Source organism: Aulostomus chinensis, chromosome 6 (assembly GCF_037954235.1).
Source record: "Aulostomus chinensis isolate RoL2024-O1b breed Wild chromosome 6, RoL_Achi_v1.0, whole genome shotgun sequence".
In the NCBI taxonomy this organism is placed as follows: domain Eukaryota; kingdom Metazoa; phylum Chordata; class Actinopteri; order Syngnathiformes; family Aulostomidae; genus Aulostomus; species Aulostomus chinensis.
Genome location: NC_141325.1, coordinates 23,513,486 through 23,532,606, shown reverse-complemented (window position 1 = coordinate 23,532,606; position 19,121 = coordinate 23,513,486). Strand labels below are relative to the sequence as shown.

The window sequence follows — 19,121 nt, the reverse complement described above, 5'->3', positions numbered from 1 at the left end:
GTATCTGCTGGGTGGAGCCACAGAGATACTGCAGCAACACCCGTGACATGTAGTAGCATAACATCTGTGCCATTGGTCATCATTTTTGGCTCCAAAAATCTTGCTCAGTTCAAACAGAAGAACTTGTACTGATGAGAAAGCATCCGAATGGGTTAGTCACTTGGAAATGTGTACACTGAAGTAAACAAACATGTTTCGTGAAAGTTCAGCTGCATAGTTTAGTTTAGCTTAGCTTGCAACTGTAGGACATTAACTTAATTAGAGAGCTTTTTGCTGAACATACCATTATTATATAATATTACTATCCATCCATTTTCTTCTGAAGCCGGAGTACCTGGAGAGAACCCACACAGGCACAGGGAGAACATGCAAATTCCACACAGAAAGACCCCATACTCAAGCCAGGGCTCGAAACCGGAAACTTCTTGCTGTGAGGCGACACAGTGCGAACCACTGCACCACCGTGCCACCATAATATTACTGTATGAACTCTAATTCATCCATGTCCCTGCACCACCAACTTCTGGTGATTGTTAAATGAAGAGAAGAACATAATTGGGGATAATAGCATAGTTTGCCCTCCACAGATTTGAACTTGAGACCAAAGATTGACATTTGACATGGAAAGCCTTATTAAGCTCAAAAGTTTACCTGACAACACTGTTAGAATTTTACACAAAAGACACAAATATTAAAAAATCAAGTAATCAGATACTATGAGAGTAAGTTTAAAAATACATGTCATGAATGGAAACACATTAAATGAAACAGAAAAGAGGCACACACGGAAAGGCAAGGTATTATCAATGCATTGTAATTTTCAAAGCATTGATAATACCTTGCCTTTTCCTGTTTGTTCGAACCTGTGTCTCCTCCCTCTGCGGATCAGCTCTTTATTTAGCCTCACTGCTTGTGTTGGGACAGGGATGTGTGACAGGATAGCTATGATTGTGCACATGACATTGGAGATCAGTGTCAGTTTCCTACAAGGGCTCTATATTTAGCCATCAAGGGGGACTGGGTGACCCATTCTGGCTACAACGCACATAGACACACTTTGGAGTACAACGCTGTCTTCACCTGCTGGCTACTTCTTTTTATTGTGGGTGTATTTACCACTTGGAGGTGAGTTATTTCCTTGTTTGCTATGATACTGCAGTATGCTTAGTTCCAACTCTCTAATGTCATTTTGAAAATTTGTTATTAATAGGATTTCCAAGCCGCCATGACAGATTGATGTGACTTAGTGAGCGGCTATGCTGCCTGGCAATGCAGCTGTCATCTGTGGTCTAATGAGAATACGGCTTGCTGATTAATGACGTGGCTGCCATGTGTCAGTCTGAGATGCCAGAGGCCAGACTTGGCCTGGACAGTCCTGACCCTTTGGTGAGAGAGGCCTTTCTCATGGCCCATGATTACATAGACTATGTAACCACAGGGGGGGCTGATGGCACCATGGGTCCTGCCCCCACAGCCTGCACCGCTGCTCTGCGCCATGCCGGAAATGAGCTCCTCACCCGCTTCCCAATCTTCTTCAGGCGCTGGCCTCGTGTCTTCCAGGATGTCACGGAGAGTACAGCCTGCCCCGTGCTCATGAACATCCTGGATGAGCACTTCTTCCCCCCTGCCCCTGGGGGTCAGCGTAGGGACCTGGCCTGGAGTGCGGTGCTGTCGGTGTATGTGCTGGCAGGCCAGATGGCCCTGCATTGCCATGAGAGTGGTATGGGGGTGGTTCTTCCCCAGCTGAAGGAGAGTGTGGGTGCCTATGTGGAGAGGGTCATCTGCCCTGTGATTCGAGACAAGGGAGGGTGGGTGAGTGTTCACAAGTGAACGCCTGAGCTGATAGTGCAGCACAAATCTAAGGAAACATGCAACCAAGCAGCACAGGAAACCCAAAGATGTCTTCCAGATGTGTTTTACATGTATTCTCATCATTGAATTTTGCAAAATGCACCCCCCCCCATAAATTGAAATCTTTAAATCACATCTACCTCTTATTCTTTATTAAGAATTCCAGAATCCATTCATATATAAATACCCTTCATTTCAAACTTTTAGGTGCTAGATGCCTCAGATGTCAGCGAAAACTAATTTCTCAGTCTTTGCACCCTGCAAGTTTCAAGTTTATGTTTCACACTTGTATCGGTTGAAAATGACCAGTGCAACCTGACGGGATGTTATAAATCATGCATCACGTGAGCTCATGATAAATGATTGTAACACTCATGTCAGTGAGCAAAGAGAAGCCTTCCCCTCTCAAGCAGACCCCATTCTGTCTATTCATTTTGAGAAATCTAATGAGGTTCAGGAATTCTGCTTTTCACGCTTGTTTGAGTCACGTTGGTCATTCACATGTTAACGATGTCAGACGAAGGTAAACTCCTGTTGGATTATGGGAAGAATGCAGCGCTAGAGCCTCTCTCTGGAGAGTTTGCTCACTGCACCTGAGTACCCCTCTGGTCAAACCTTGACTCTATCCTCTAAAAACCTGCACCAAGCAGCTCTTCTGCATTGCCTTTCTGCTGTGTCAGTTACTTCACATCATCTAACTCAGTAATTCTCAACCTTGTGGAGTCATGACCCCCAGAATAATCAGGCTACTGTTTGCACCCCCTGTTGTGTTTTAGCCCACACACAGAAACATAAACTCTCTTAACATTTATTTAACCATAAATTTACCTGCACATTTAACTAAAATTAATAAGCTGGTTTTAAAGGCATAAACATGTATTAAAGTAAATCAATACGAAGAAAACCAGATATTCATCAGTTTATCCTGACTAAACCTGATAATTAATCTTTCACTTCAATTTCTCTGGCTTCATTTATTTTTTCAAAAACCTTTCCAGGTCTGGTCTATTCAAATTCCACTGACTTATCCAGTTTTTTTTTTTGTAACCATGTGAACCCTGAATAATGGAGAAGAAAGGCAGAGATACAATTCTCATATTTCTGATGAAACTGAGTCCATTAACACTGAAATAAAAGTCTTACAGGCCTCAGTTTATGTATGACTTTTTTTCCAACTTTGAAGTTTACACTTTTTTTATTTTTAACTGTTAACACACAATAAAATCTGGGCCAAATCAAATTACATTTAATCTTGTCAGTTTACATGATTGCAAGTACTACAATGTAAAAAAAAAAAAAAAAAAAGTCCAAATTGCTTTGTTTTTTTTTTTTTACACAACCATTTGGTGACCCCAGACATGATCTTGAGACCCCACATGGAGGTCTTGACCCCAGTTTGAGGATCAATAATCAAATAAAGGGTTTTTTCCCACAGGGTCCCGAAACAAGATTAATTACTGTCAATTTACAGCAGGGGTGGGCAATCGTGTGCCACGGAGGGCCGCGTGTATGCAGGTTTTCCCCCTAACCCAACACGTCAACAGGTGATTCCACTGATTAACAGACCTTCAGCCACAGAGGTGTGTTAATCAGTGGAATCACCTGTTGATGTGTTGGGTTAGGGGGAAAACTTGCATACACGCGGCCCTCCGTGGCACACGATTGCCCACCCCTGATTTACAGTGGGCCAAATTCAATAACTTTGTGCCAGATTCAGTCTTCCTCAGTGGCATTCTGTTTAGGACAGCATGAAATAGTCAAGAAACATAGAAAGTCCCACCCATTAGCCAGCATCTGTGGCATTGAGAACTGAGTGAATGTTTGAATTTGACTGTAATCTCACAGTAATCTTATCTTCTCCCGTCTCTGGCAGAGTGGCTTTGTGTCACGCTTTGGAGAGAAGCAGAACCTTGAGGGCCAGGTGAAGAGAGTGTGCTGCTGGACACTGCTGGTGCTAACCTTCAGCATCTTCACCTACTTCATGTGGAAGAGGATTTAGCCAACAATGCCACCTAGTGATCACATCTGTAAACTACAAGTGTCTGCTGCACTGTTTGACATCAATTAATTGATTTACACCTATGTCCATGTATTTATCAGTGAATACAACACTGTCTGCAACATTGTTGCCAATGATCTGGTAGTATCAAACTGATATTAAATGTGGTGTAAATAACTTCCTCAGGGTTCATACAAAACTGCATATCCAGATCTGGAGAAAATTTAGGACCATTAATTCCTTGACAATGTGAACACAAATAGAAAAACTGTCAAAATGACACCTGTAGTCATCATTTAGCTGACTTTGCAAAGTTTAAGTCTGAATGAACTGTACCTGGAGCAGGGCAGACATTTCCTCTCTTCTTGATGATATACTTCCACCTTGACAGCAACTATTCAGTGTTCATTTAGCACTTAAGTACTTTTATAAATTAACTTTGTTTCTAAAGAACCTAGACACATTAAGAAGCAGTATCAGGCTACACTTTATGTATATCTAAGTATCTGAAATCCATTGAGTAATACTTGTGTAGTCATCCACTTAAATCAAAACCAAGGAGACAAAACCTCTATGTGTAGACTTTTATTAACACTTAAATGTTACGTTTCACTGAAACAGCTTTTACAACAAAACCAGCCCCTCAAACAGGAAACACTTAAGAGTTGAAATTTGACAGGTGAACAATGGAGCTTGTAGGAAAACTGCATAAGAGCAGTGTAAAATTTTACATTTAGGCCAGCTCATCCTCACCCTCATCCTCAAACTCTCCCTCTTCTTCAGCAGTGGCATCCTGGTACTGCTGGTACTCTGAAACCAGATCATTCATGTTGCTCTCAGCCTCAGTAAACTCCATCTCATCCATACCCTCGCCTGTGTACCAGTGGAGGAAAGCTTTGCGCCTGAACATAGCAGTGAACTGCTCAGATATACGCTTGAACAACTCTTGGATAGCTGTGCTGTTGCCAATGAAGGTGGCAGCCATCTTGAGGCCACGGGGAGGAATGTCACACACAGCGGTCTTCACGTTGTTGGGGATCCACTCAACGAAGTAGCTGCTGTTCTTGTTTTGCACATTCAGCATCTGCTCATCCACCTCCTTCATGGACATGCGGCCACGGAAGATGGCTGCCACTGTCAGGTAGCGACCGTGACGTGGATCACAAGCGGCCATCATGTTCTTGGCGTCAAACATTTGCTGGGTGAGCTCTGGCACAGTGAGTGACCTGTACTGCTGGCTGCCTCGGCTCGTGAGGGGAGCGAAGCCTGGCATGAAAAAGTGCAGACGGGGGAATGGCACCATGTTTACTGCCAGCTTACGCAGGTCAGCATTGAGCTGTCCAGGGAACCTGAGGCAGGTGGTGACACCACTCATTGTGGCAGAGACCAAGTGGTTGAGGTCGCCGTATGAGGGGGTCGTGAGTTTGAGGGTGCGGAAACAGATGTCATATAGGGCCTCGTTGTCAATGCAGTAAGTCTCATCTGTGTTTTCTACAAGCTGGTGGACAGATAACGTGGCATTGTAGGGCTCAACAACTGTGTCTGATACTTTGGGGGAGGGCACCACACTGAAGGTGTTCATGATGCGGTCGGGGTATTCTTCACGGATTTTACTGATGAGCAGGGTCCCCATACCTGAGCCTGTACCACCCCCCAGAGAGTGTGTGAGCTGGAAGCCCTGGAGGCAGTCACAGCTCTCAGCCTCCTTCCGCACGACATCTAGGACAGAGTCAACCAGCTCGGCACCCTCTGTGTAGTGACCCTTGGCCCAGTTATTACCAGCACCACTCTGGCCTGGAAACAATAAAGATGACACTAAACAGCACTGCGGACACATCAGGAATAATGTTAAACTTCATATTTAAAATAGAATCTTACCAAAAACAAAGTTGTCAGGTCTGAAAACCTGGCCAAAAGGTCCAGATCTCACAGAGTCCATGGTGCCTGGCTCCAGGTCAACCAACACAGCGCGGGGAACATATTTGCCACCTTAAAATGAGAATAAAACAGTTAAATTTGATTGATCCAGGATAATAACCATCTTATACAATAGTAAGTAAAGGCTATTATGTACCTGAAGCCTCATTGTAGTAAACATTGATCCTGTCCAGCTGGAGGTCACTGTCACCATGGTATGTGCCAGTTGGGTCAATGCCATGCTCATCACTGATCACTTCCCAAAACTATTGAACAACAAACAACTCCATAAGTGAAACAGGCACGTCCAAGCCGGTTTTTTAAAGTCCATGTCATGTCCCTTTACTTAAGTTACTTCTATGTTCCATTGGCCATTTGCAGAGTAATATATTGTAGGCGATCCTGATCAAACACAAGACAAACGAGGAAAAAAAAGTGCCCATTTCCCGCCGTTCTGATTTCAGCGCGCGCGGCCTAACCTCCTATTGGCTAGGGGTGGTGGCATGATTTCAAACGTTCCTTGCTACGTCATTAACCGCCTGCGCCTCCTTCTCCCGGCGCAAGCCGGCCGCCGAAGCAATGCGGAGTAATATTAGGCCCCTGAGCACTAAAAATTGTCGGGAAATTCAAAGCCTAACCAATGTGTTTCAATAAACAGTGTCATTCAGGTAGATACTTCAAAATTAACATCTATTGTTCCAAGGTTTATTCACCGGAAATCCCTACCACTTTAACGCAGTTCTGAATTATAATATATCATTGCAAAACTAAAACTGGCAAATATCGTCGGGCCACAGGCCACATTTAACGTTTTGTCACACACGCTCTCATACATGGTTTTCACTTGACAATCGGGGATTCAAATGCGATTGATTAAAAAAAAGAAGAAAAAAAAGTACACATTTCATTTAAACTTTCGAAATAATGGTCCGAGTACATCCAAAAGCGATTCACATAAACATTAAAGAGTTAACATTACAGGATGGCAAATGTAGGGCACATGAATATTCCTTGGGTGTGGTTTCTTAGACAACAGGCACAAAGCGCCGGCTGCTGGAACGTAAAATCGCGGTGTGACTTGACAAAGCCAACCGGTGTCGTAGTCAAACGCAAATATAAATCTACTAACCTTGGCACCAATCTGGTTTCCGCACTGGCCAGCTTGGAGGTGAACGATTTCTCGCATTTTGATGGGAGGTAGAGTAGGCCTTTCTTCGAATGACTTTAGATGTCTGGGAGTGCGACGCAACGGTTCAACACTGTACTTTATATAAAGATGACCCCACCCCTTTTTTTTACCAGTTCAACGTCTATTGGCTAATACTGCCAATAACCCTTCACAGGCAGGAATTAAAGCCAATAGGATTTCAAGTGCTTATTGACCATTGGTCCAAATTGGCTGTCAATCTTATTCATCTGAAACGTATGACCAAGATTTTTTTTTTTACGCATGACCAACGTGTCTGTAGATGATGGCGGCATGGTAGTCTGCGGGATATTGAAGAAAGAAGAAGAAGGGGGAGGCTAAGAAGATGGCGGAATGAAAATGCGACACATCGATAAAACAGCTCTGCATTGTAACTGCATAGTATCATCTGTTAATGGCGATCAATCGTTTAATGTCCTCGATCATCGAAGAACATGATATACTAATAAATCCTGGGGCATTACTCCCTGTTGTTTGCTAGTTAACCTCAGTCCACGTGGCTTACTGACTGAATACAATGGTCCATTTCAGTAAAAGGTTCACCCGCGGAAACTTACTACTCTGGCCTACAACTCTGATTTTCGGTCATGTGCTTTAGGAACAACATGTCTGCAGTAGCAGCTTATCATTCCAGTAAAACAGAAGAGCTTAGTCATTTCACAGATTAGAACCCCTCCCCTCTCCTCCATGGATCAGTTTCTGATGAAGAGCTACAGTTTGGAATAAAAAAAATTGTTATTCACTGTGACACAGCATGTTGAGATTTGTGTGGAATTTTAATTTGTCAGTCAAGGAAAATGTTGTGTAATGAAGAAAAAATGCTATTTAATGTTTCTATCTCATAATTACTAGTTAGGTTGCAGGATTATTATTAATGCAGACAAACCATCCAAAAAGCCCCACAGTGCTATGAAAAAGGCCATCCATAATAATAATAATGTGCTGTAGCAAAAACCATCATTATGCTCCACACATTCAACTGAGTCTGTCTGGAGGATCCACATTGCACTGGTAGTTGTGTTGTGGTGATTTCCTCTTTTAATGATGGCTTTTAACATTTCAGGCTCATCTGAGAATTCACATCCTGCAAATTAGTGGTTGATTCAGCCTCAGTGTGAGGATCAATCACAATGTGCAGGAGCTGACTCAGACACAGGATGTCTGGAGGAAAGAATCATGGAATTCACTCACTGGCCGCTGCAAAGCAGAGTTGGGGAGGGAGGGCAGATGAGCGTATTAATAGTTAATCTGAATACCAGGCAAGAATGTGGCTCTGACGCCTGAATGGTGCAGTTGCTACGGCCATGTCACTAAGGACTAACGCTAAGAAACATCAATCTCAGCTGGCTGTCGCCATGACGATTTGGTTTTAGCACTAGATTGCAGACTTCTGTGTATTAAGCTTTCCATGGGCCTATCCAGCCATTAGCACAGCATCTGTGCATGCCATGCATTTTTATGCAGATTAGCTACTGTGCAGACTAGTAAGGTTTTCTGGAGATGAATGAATTGTAATACACTGAGTGCTCCTCATACCATTAAATCTAAATAACGTTATTATGAATTCATATGCACTAAGCCTTGTTTTTACAGGGGCACCCATGCAACACCTATCATATCCTACAGTATGTAGGTCACACTCATGTTTCTACACGAGTGGGTGTTGTAATGTGACACACAAAGACCTGCTCTGTTTGGTACATGGCAGAGCTATGTCACAGAAAGGATGGGTTAGTATACAATAGAAATGTCGCCTTGTCTGTTATTTACTTCCGATTATCTAGCTTCTTGTTTTCACACATGCTAAGTTGATATTACAGTGCAAAAATTAGGAAGTTGGCATGCGGGTAGCTGAGTACAAAGACCCATGGCGTTCAGCTTTGGCTGCTTGTACTTTAATCAGTGATGCCGTGCTGTCTTGTTAAAACTATCCTGCTGCAGAAGCTGATAAATTTACACTTGGGTTTAAAATACATTTTGGGAAATCACAAGTGGACAGTTCTAAATACAAGTACAACCACCAAGTTCTACTATTTTTGGAATTTAGTCTGTTATTTACCGAGCAGAGGTTTTAAAGCTATCTAGACTCATCTTGTTTGCTTATTTAACCCAGTGCAGAGATTTGGTCAACACTTGCAATGCATCACCACATGTATAGCTTATGCTTATGGGGCTAGCAGGGCCGGAAGACTTCATGGACACTCCTTTTGGTCTCCATCAGTTTCTGTATTGCCTTTGTGCCATAAACAATCAATTATTCATCAAACCTTTTCTTTGGAGCAGACAAACGAGACACATTGATTATTTTTTTATGTCAGTTTTAGCAGGTCAGTTGGAGCTTGATACAGAAAAACCCTGTAATGCACGTGTTTGGGGATGTTCTGCTCGATGTGATGCAGTTCATTATGGTAAAGCACTCACTGCTTACAGTAACAGTAACAAGCAGTGTGTCTCTATGAAGCCCCGTTGAACCACTGCTGCTTCCCATGACTCAGCATCTGCCAGGACACTGCAGCATTCAGCACTCAGCCTCCAGCAACCAATCAATATTACAGAAACGGAACAGATGCGTTCCCTGCGGGGACAGACACACCCTGCATCACTCCTGCTCAAATGATGTAATGCTTCAATAAAATGACCATGGTGATGTAATAAAATCCTAAAGTATGGAAATCTTTAAACCAAGGGAAATCTCTTTTGATTTCATTTTAGTATTTTAACCCTGAAATCAAATTGTATCAAGATTTTTTTTCTCTAAATGTAATAAACAAGGAGCGAGTATAAAAACATTGATTTCAATATGAAAAGATATTCTTTGTGCCGGATTTAGCGATTACATCATTTCTATCTGCAGTTTTTGGGCGGGACACAAAGCACAACCCAGACACTGAAAATATTCATTTACAGTCCCTATCCCACTTGGTTACACAGACAAATCTGCAGGCACACGTTTTCACATACATTCATCCATTACTGCTAAAAATTACAATTCATGACAATTAAGAATTGGAATCATTGTCAGGTAAAATGTGATGTAACTGCTTACTCTATATATTCAATCTTTAATCCCAAAGTATCAACATCTTATTGCACACAATTTACTGAATCACGTATTTCAATGTTCTTGCCTCTTGAAGCTGTATTAGTTTAATTTAAAATAGAAAGATGGATGGGAAATGAACCAGGGAGCTAAAAGAGGTTAAATAAACAAGAGTTCCACAATGCTTATAGTGTAAAACTATCACAGGATGTATGACAAAGTAAAGCATCTAATGATTTGTTATACTAGGGTGGCACAGTGGTGCAGTGGTTGGTACTGTCGCCTCACAGCAAGAAAGTTCTGGTTTCCAGTCCTGGCTCAGGCACGGGATCTTTCTGTGTGGAGTTTGCATGTTCTCCCTGTGCCTGCGTGGGTTCTCTCTGGTACTCCAGCTTCCTCCCACAGTCCAAAGACATCAAGAGGGGACTAGGCTGATTGATACTCTAAATTGACCGTAGGTGTGACTGTGAGTGTGAATGGTTGTCTGTCTCTCTGTGTTGGCCCTGTGATGGACTGGCGATCTGTCCAGGGTGAACCCCGCCTCTCACCCGAAAGCCGCTGGGATAGGCTCCATTTTTTCCCCCAGAAAACACAAAAGACCGGAGACAAAACATCATAAGTTGATTCAGGCAAAAAAAAAAAAAAAATGAAAAAAATGACAGACAATTATTTTAAGGAGGTGAGGATATGCAAAATATGCAGGGAGAGAGCGCAACAACAAGCTGGTGTAATGGGCTCCAGTAAGGACCTGTTATTTAGATATTCAGGAGAAGGGGTTATGGGGTAGACAGGTGGTAGACTGGAACAACTGGTCTCATGTACAGTACATCTGCTGAGAGAATCACTGATTCACTCTCATATCAAGTTACTGACTCCCCTGCCAGGCCCACATTCTGCTGTACCACAGCCATTTCAGTCTACACAAAAACAATATACCTCATCAAAGTGGGTCAGGACATCCTATGATCGCTTGAATGGAGGTTACACCCTAACATTGTAAGAAGAGGCTGGAAAATACAATGACTTGAGTGGGAAAGAAGTTGAATTAACAGAAACTCTGTGGTGATGTGTTTGGTGTGGTTTGATTTATATGTTTGGTTATTTAGAGATATGTTGAATATTTCCAAACTTTCACCTGTGTAGAGTTCTGAAGTGAGAACTATGTTTCAATATACAAAATTACTACGTCATAGAGAATAATAAGATGTATTTATCGCATGTGGCAGCATTTGTGGAAACAGAATGTCAAACATCCTGAACACAGAAAAAGAGAGCTAGATCAAATTGAAGCTTACCACATTCAGGCGAAAACTAAATGTCCCCTATTAATTTTACAGACTTGCAATTATCAGAGTATCCATTTTCAAGGACTGCCATCACTGAAACTCAGTAAAACAAAATAGGCAAGAGCCTTGATATCCTTCCTTCTGAAGCTAAGTAGCTTAGCAGAATAATACCAATTTGCCAAGGCCTACCCTTTCAGCCTCTGTGGGATAAATCATGTATCTTGGCAATAAAGCTAATCTGATCTAACTTGTGTGTTTACAATGTGTTTAACTGTAAATTAACTACATCATGGAACAATAGGATGCATTTATAGCATGTTTCACTGGATTTGTGGCAGCTGCCTGTTAGCAAACTTCCTAAACACCCAACTGAAGGTAGCCTTAGGAAGACTACTACATGTAATTAGGATTTTCTAAATCTGGAAATTAAAAGTCTTAATTCTCACGGACTGAGCATTCAAATTTACTCAGACAAAACCAGGCAGGAGCTGAATGCCCCCTTTTCAATCTGAGGCTAACTAGCTTAGCAGTATAGCAGAGGCCTACAATTTCAGCTAACATCCAATTTGGCAATGAAGCCAACTGTAAATAGCATATTTAAGCATGTTAGATTGATTTGTGATACCGATTCAATATAAATATGACAAACAGAAAACAGACTGACAACAACAAAACAGAAATTTTTCAGTCCACATTCATAAGAACTTGCCTATACAAAATGATTTAGTTAAAATAGACATCAAAGCTGAAAAGAAGAATGTATTTGTAAATATACTGTATCAGTGCATCCCTTATGGATGTACGATACTGTAATGCAGTCAAAAGCAAACTAATTTCATTCTCGGGCAAAAAAATGATCCAATATTCCCTGCTTTTAAATTGTACAGCAGAAGGCATTGATTATCTCCAAGCTCTCACCATGTGTAATGTATCTTTAAGAGTGCTGTTAGTCTCCTCTCTAGAGACTCTAGTCAGGAAGTTCATTTGACACAGCTAGCCAGTCATCCGGAGGCTATGCACAGCCACAGCCCCACAGTTTACCAATCATTATGATCCATCAGCGTGTTCCAGGGGAAGTCCACGGTACACACACACACACACACACACACACACACACACACACACACACACACACACACACACACACACACAAACAGCCATGCTGCAAGCTGAGGAGATCATGTTACAGAAAACATGTCTGCATTTTTGTCTTGTGAATTCTGTACTGTAAGCTTCAGAGTACATTCTCAGTGTGTTTATAGAGACGATCTTAAATTTGCTGCATGTAGCGTCTTTCAATCTTTACCGCAATGTTATCAGCAACAAGACTTCCTCTAACGGCCTCGTAGCTGCACTGCGGAGGTCCTGGCAGCTGGAGGCTGAAAGAACCCCCCCCCCCCCCCCACACACACACACACACACACACATCATTATAATTTACCAGCAAAGGGGAGGAGCCAGGATGCAACAGGGATTATGGGAAATGTTGTCTGAATTAGAGAGAGAAGTAAATCTGAGAAATGAAATATAAATCTGCTGTCTGAATCAGGGTGAAGCATTAATTCTTCGGGGTTTAAGAGATAGGCGTCGACAACTGGACTTAAGTTAAGAAGTCCAGATGTCGACGCCTAACTCTTAGACTACCATGATCTGGATGGGTGAGAACCTTCACTGACATCATCTGTGTTTAAATTCTGACCTGCTCACTCATAACAGTCAAGCTCCATGTTCCAGGTTGTATCTTTTTAACTGGACTGATATTTTTGTGTACAGATTTTGAAGCTTTATATATTTATTTCTTTGTAATACATGTCTAAATAATAACATTTTCAATTTCTAATAGCTTGTCATTGTCACAAGTAAATGGTTTACTGAGTGGATGTGATGAATACTATATTAATTTTAAAGTTACGAGCAGGTGGTGACACAAAAAGCAAAAAAAAAAACACAACACAGAGGGACTACCATGTAATGTAAGCAATGGATTGATTGTCTTTGTGAATTCTTTGGCATCAAATAAGAGCAACGTGCAAAGAATTAACCACGAAAAAGAAATGATGATGTCAGTAAGGTGGAGTTAAATGACTCAACACAGGCAATGTTTAAGAGTTCTAACCACAAGAGGGCTCTTTATGTTCATAAGCAAAATAGGGTTAAAGAAAGGATTTGGCCCAAAATTTGGAAAAATATTTTATGGTAATGTTAACAAAATTAGGATTTGACTTATTTACATGTTGTTGTAATAAAACCCATGAAACCATTTTGTAATTGACAGGTTTTGGACATTAACAGAAACACACAGATACATTTTAAACTTGTTCCTGGCACACACAGTGGCATTTTAGCATGTTCTGAATATGAAGAATTTATCAAAATTCAAACTTCGGTGGCTTCTTGGTCAGGCCATGCTGTGTATATCATTTTCATGTAACCTTTATAAAATAAAATTTTTGGAAATGTTATCATTTTTATGCATGATTGTTCAAAAGTGCAATTTCTTTATGTCATTTCGTTTTTCATGTCATTAGAAATCAAAGATATCAAGGACTTTTTGCCCTGAATATTTTTATGTACATAAGATGGATGAAGCACGTGGACATGCAGAGGGCAAGTTATGTGAGGTGAAGCCGCCACCTTGTGGTAATTTTAGGAGCTATTTTCACATGGAGCATTGTGGAAACACACTACATTGTAATTGATTGTTTGATGACTCATTGGAGGTGTGGGGAGAAGCCGGAGTACCCGGAGAGAACCCACGCAGGCACAGGGAGAACATGGAGACTCCACACAGAAAGATCCCGTGCCCGAGCTGGGACTCGATCCCGGAACCTTCTTGCTGTGAGGTGACAGTGCTGACCACCGCACCACCGTGCAGCCTATTAAAAAAAAAGAAGCGTTACTATGAAACATTTTTCATGTATCAGATGTCTAAGATCACATGATCTTAACAGGTAATATTAGCTGTCACTCGTTATCTCTATTGATGAGGGTTTCTAAAGTAAACAGTCACCACATTTCATCATCTGAAAATGCACAGCAGCTGTTTTCAGCTTTTCAGCAGTTCCAGCTTTAGAGTTAAAAAGTGGTGATTGTAAAATGGCATCTGGTAAAGACTTTTCTTTTTCAATCTGGAAACCATAAAGTAATATTGTGGTTCATGACAGATTGGCAAAGAAATCATAGTTTTAGTACATAGTAGAGAAACTGTCTCACTGGTGCTCAGACAACAACCTGACCCTGAACATCCATAAGACCAAAGAACTTATTATGGACTTTAGGAGGAACAGACAGGACCACACCCCCCTCCTCATAAATGGAGAACAGGTGGAAACTGTCACCACCTTCAGGTTTCTGGCCACCCACATCTCCTCCGACTGCTCCTGGACCTACAATGTCAGGGCCCTGGTGAAGAAGGCTCAGCAGTGGCTGCACTTTCTGCGCGTCCTCAGGAAGAACAACCTGGACACTAAGCTGCTGGGCTTCTACCACTCCTCCGTGGAGAGCGTCCTGACCTACAGTCTGGGAGTGTGGTACGCTGGCTCCACAGCAGAGGATAGGAAGGCGGTGCAGAAGGTCATAAACACCATTGGTTGCCCTCTGCCCACCCTGGAGCACATCTCCTCATCCTACTGCCTCAGGAGAACCAAGGCCATCACAGCAGACCCCGTTTGACCTGATGCCCTCAGGAAGGCGCTTCAGGTCAATTAAGTCCCGCACCAGCAGGTTCACAAACAGCTTTTTTCCCCTGGGCCATCAGGACTGCCAACACCTACAAACATAGTTAAATGCACACACACACACACAACTGTCTTGACACCCCCCCCCCCCCCCCGATCAACAACCATCAAACTACCTCATCCCATACTGCACCTTAATTTGTTCTCTGCACTTTGAAATTTTCTTTTTGCACCTTTCACTTTTTTATTTGCATCTTGTACATTTCTATCGTTCTATTTTAGTCAAGTCAATTTTATTTGTATAGCACCAAATCACAACAAAAGTTATCTCATGACACTTTACAAGTAGAGCAGGTCTAGTAACACACTCCCTCAATGAGTTTACACCCAACAATTCTCCATCAGCAAGCACATCCTGCAACAGCGGTGACGAAAACCTTCCTTTTATCAGGCAGGAACGTCGAGCAGATCCAGGCTCAATGGGGACGGCCTTCTGCTTTGACCGGCTGGGGGAAAGAGAGCAGGAGAGAGAAACTGTCAGAGTGTACATCTGGTCCTCCAACAGCCTCTAAGGCTTCTGAGGCTATAGGTGCCATGTTGTCAGCTGATGGCAGGAGGAGGTGAATTTTCTCTCTAATAAGGAGAATTTTGTCATTAAAGAAGTCCATGAAATCTTCACTGCCCAGGGAAACAGGAATACTAGGTTCAGTAGAGCTGTGGCTCTCTGTCAGTCTGGCTACCGTACTGAAGAGGAGCCTGGGGTTGTCCTTGTGTTCCTCTATTAGTGTTGAGTAGTAGGCTGCTCTCGCTATTCAAAGGGCTTTCTTATAACTTTTAAGGCTGTCTTGCCAGATGATATGAGAGTCCTCCAGTTTGGAGGAGCACCATATTCTCTCTCACTTCTGGGTTTTTTGTTTAAGCTGTCTGGTCTCTGAATCGTCCCAAGGTGCTTGTTTCCTTGGATTTATAGATTTCTTTTTTAATGGGGCAATAGAGTCCAAAGTTGATCCTAAGGTGCCTGTTGCACTATCGATAAAATTATCAATTTGGGAGGGACTAAGGTTGACAGCATTTTCCTCTGTAACAATGGGACATGACACTGAATTAAGTGCCACTGGAATCGCTTCCTTAAATCTAGCAACAGCCTGATCAGATAAACATCTGGAAACCACCGTTTTCCTGAGTGGAGTGTAGTTGATTAGAATAAATTCAAAAGTGATTAATTGATGGTCTGATAAAAGTGCGTTCTGTGGAAATACAACTAGATGTTCAACTTCAGTTCCATATGTTAGGACGAGGTCGAGGGTGTGGTTGTGACAGTGAGTCGGTTCATGAACAGACTGATTTGATTGTTCTTTACATTGTTTTTGTTATTTATTGTATCTTTTCTTTGTACCTGTAATTTGTGGTGCACGGTGGCTCTGGGAGAGCACTCTTTTTGAACCATTTTCACTGTACCCCCAGTACAATAAAAGTTGATTGTGATTCTGAAATCAACCATTAACTGTTACATTTACTGCATAAGAAACATTTTAACCCTTATAGGATGCCTTAGATCCTGAAAGCTTAATAAAACACAACCATGGTATTCATGCCACAAACAGCTTTTGTGTAAAGGTATATCTAATCTCCTTTCTCCTCTGGCTCCTGCTCTGTTCAGGCGAGAGCGTTGTCATCCCGTTATGACGCTACTGCATCGCCATCTAGTGGCAGTAAAATGGTAATGCACCAGAACCATTCCCGGTGTTGTGTTCTATGGTTTGAGTTTCACTCTGTTCTCCACGTATAATTGGATACAGGAAGAGTTCTGACAATTGAAGCCAGTTTTCATAGTGGCTAAACTTTGTAATTAGACGTATGGCATTCTTCACATACACTTGTGGCCCAAGAAGACATTTTCCCATGGACTTACATGAAGAAAGAAGCAGCTGTAAAATGATCATTTGGTTTCTGTGGTACAGTAACATCTGTAAAGTTAAAAAGAGCTTTAAGATTGATTAATTTGATCTCCATTCAAATTAACAGAAGGTTAAACTTGAAGTTAAGTTCAGCCAGTGCAGATGTTTTCTGGGATTGTATAAGCTTGTGAGTTGTAAATATAGTCTGTAAAATATATCATCAAAGCATAGCATAGCATAGCATAGCATAGCATAGCATAGTTTATTATTAAATGTGTTTGTATTGTGTTTTGTGTAGGTCTCTTTGGGTGTTTATTGCTGTGTGCCCTCCTGGACACAGGGTGGTGCAGTCCACCCTGTTGTGTGTCTGTGTTTGTGTGTGTGTGTGTGTGTGTGTGTGTGTGTCGTGTTCTCTTTCTCTCGCTGTCCTTGTTACAGGTCGGAGGTGTGATTGGTTTGTGCTACTATTTAGAGGAGAGATTGTCGGACTGCCTCCTCCTCCTCCTGCTTCAAAGAGAAAGCTGAAGAGATAAAACTATGTTGTTTATTGTGCTTTATTTTGTATAAGATAGGTTTTGGAAACACAATCATTTTGTTTGTTATTTTGGCCACGCCCTCCCCAACATCATTTGCTTCTTGTGCTTTAATACTGATTATTTTGTATTACTGCGGACAAGTGTGGTGAGTGGCCTTTCTTGGGAGCTGGGAGAAGGGGGAGACTCTTTCTGTTATGTTCTGGTTCCCCTAGTCTGGGGCCTAACATGGAGGTAATTGTGCTAGTGGAGGGGTAGAGAGGATGAGTAGGTATCAAGTAAGCACAACTATAATACTGAGAGCGGTCAAGCATCAAATAGTTTGGAATAATTGCATCATAACTGACCTTGGAGGTGGACCTGGGAGGACCTCAGGTGGTGGCGGTGGCTCTCTGCGGGGCTGTTTAATGTTAAAAAAACAAAACAAAATTAAACTCCAGCAAGTTTGGTTAGATTCTTAGGTGTTAACCTCTGTGTGGTCTGACCGTGTCTCCTGGGGTCCTGTCCAGAGGTCGCCTCACTCTGTTCAAAGTGGTCCTGAAAACCACAGAGTGCTTTCAAACAGGAACAACCAAACTTCTTCATTTGCTTAGACTTGAAATACTGCTAAATAATAGAAAAGATGATAACACAGAGTATCAAGTTAATCAGTGCTTAAAAAAACAGGGAGTTCTCAACTCTACGTTATCATTTTAATAACGAGACGAAAGCAAGCAACAAAAGATACAATTACAATTTGTTCCCAATTAGTCAGAAAATGTTGATCCCTTTTGCGATCCAGTGACAGCAAAGAAAAGCAAAAACTCAAGAAAACATCTTTTTCACTTCAAAAACAACAATAATTGATAAAAACAATTGACATTACGATGCATAACTTTCATTAACATGTGATTTGTCAATATATAGAGTCATAAAAGAGATGGGGAATATCTGTGTTCACTCACAGCTGGTGGCAGGACAAACCACAGAGCGCTTTCCAACAGGAACCACCAACTTCCTCATTTGTTTGGACTTGAAATCCTGCTAAATAATAGAAAAGATGATAACACAGAGCGTTAAGTCAATCGGTTTAAGAATTAAAGTTTTAGAATTAAAAGCAACATTTTGTGAGTTTTTAAATCTTTAAACTAGACGGTTTCCATGTTTTAGGCTTCAGCATCCAGTCAACAGAAAAGAGAAAAAAAACATAAAACCCAGAGGAAAAACACTTCTATCATAATAATATATTCAAGTGAATAATTATATATCTATATCTATCTATCTATCTGTCTATCTATCATCTATCTATCTGTCTATCTATCTATATCTATCTATCTATCTGTCTATCATCTATCTATCTATCTATCTATCTATCTATCTATCTATATATACATATCTATCTATCTATCTATATATCTATATAGATATATATATACAAATAAATAAATACAATGACACTGTTATATCCCCAAAAAATCTCCTACAATAGATAAATTGTCAGCTAACAGATGAATTAACACCATCAGCGCCCAAACTTTGTCTCTCGATAGACCAGATAACAGACAGTTAAACACCCATTTAAAATACAATAAATATATATAATATATAATATCTACATACCCGTGTTTCAAGGTAAACGAGTTGTGTTTTCGTCACGGGTTTAACTCTCCCGAAAAAAGAGCAAATGAGCGTGTTAAATAGAGAATTGTGTGGGTTCAGCTAACTAAGCATGCT

At 41.4% G+C, this 19,121-nt stretch overlaps 2 protein-coding genes across 2 annotated transcripts; one reads left to right on the top strand and one right to left on the bottom strand.

Moving 5' to 3' along the window:
- The first annotated feature begins 1,039 nt into the window (after positions 1–1,039).
- On the top strand, positions 1,040–4,001 carry bcl2l16 (BCL2 like 16). The gene is made up of 4 exons (XM_086207084.1): positions 1,040–1,125; positions 1,211–1,386; positions 1,539–1,812; positions 3,725–4,001. The coding sequence occupies exons 2-4, from the start codon at positions 1,316–1,318 to the stop codon at positions 3,848–3,850; spliced, it is 471 nt and encodes a 156-aa protein (XP_086063210.1). The 5' UTR covers positions 1,040–1,125; positions 1,211–1,315; the 3' UTR covers positions 3,851–4,001.
- Positions 4,002–4,422: 421 nt separating this feature from the next.
- On the bottom strand, positions 4,423–7,058 carry LOC147260480 (tubulin beta-1 chain). The gene is made up of 4 exons (XM_086207083.1): positions 6,897–7,058; positions 5,925–6,033; positions 5,729–5,839; positions 4,423–5,644 (listed from the first exon to the last, which is right to left on the bottom strand). Exons 1-4 carry the CDS (start codon positions 6,951–6,953, stop codon positions 4,584–4,586), a joined length of 1,338 nt encoding a protein of 445 aa, XP_086063209.1. The 5' UTR covers positions 6,954–7,058; the 3' UTR covers positions 4,423–4,583.
- Positions 7,059–19,121: the final 12,063 nt, after the last annotated feature.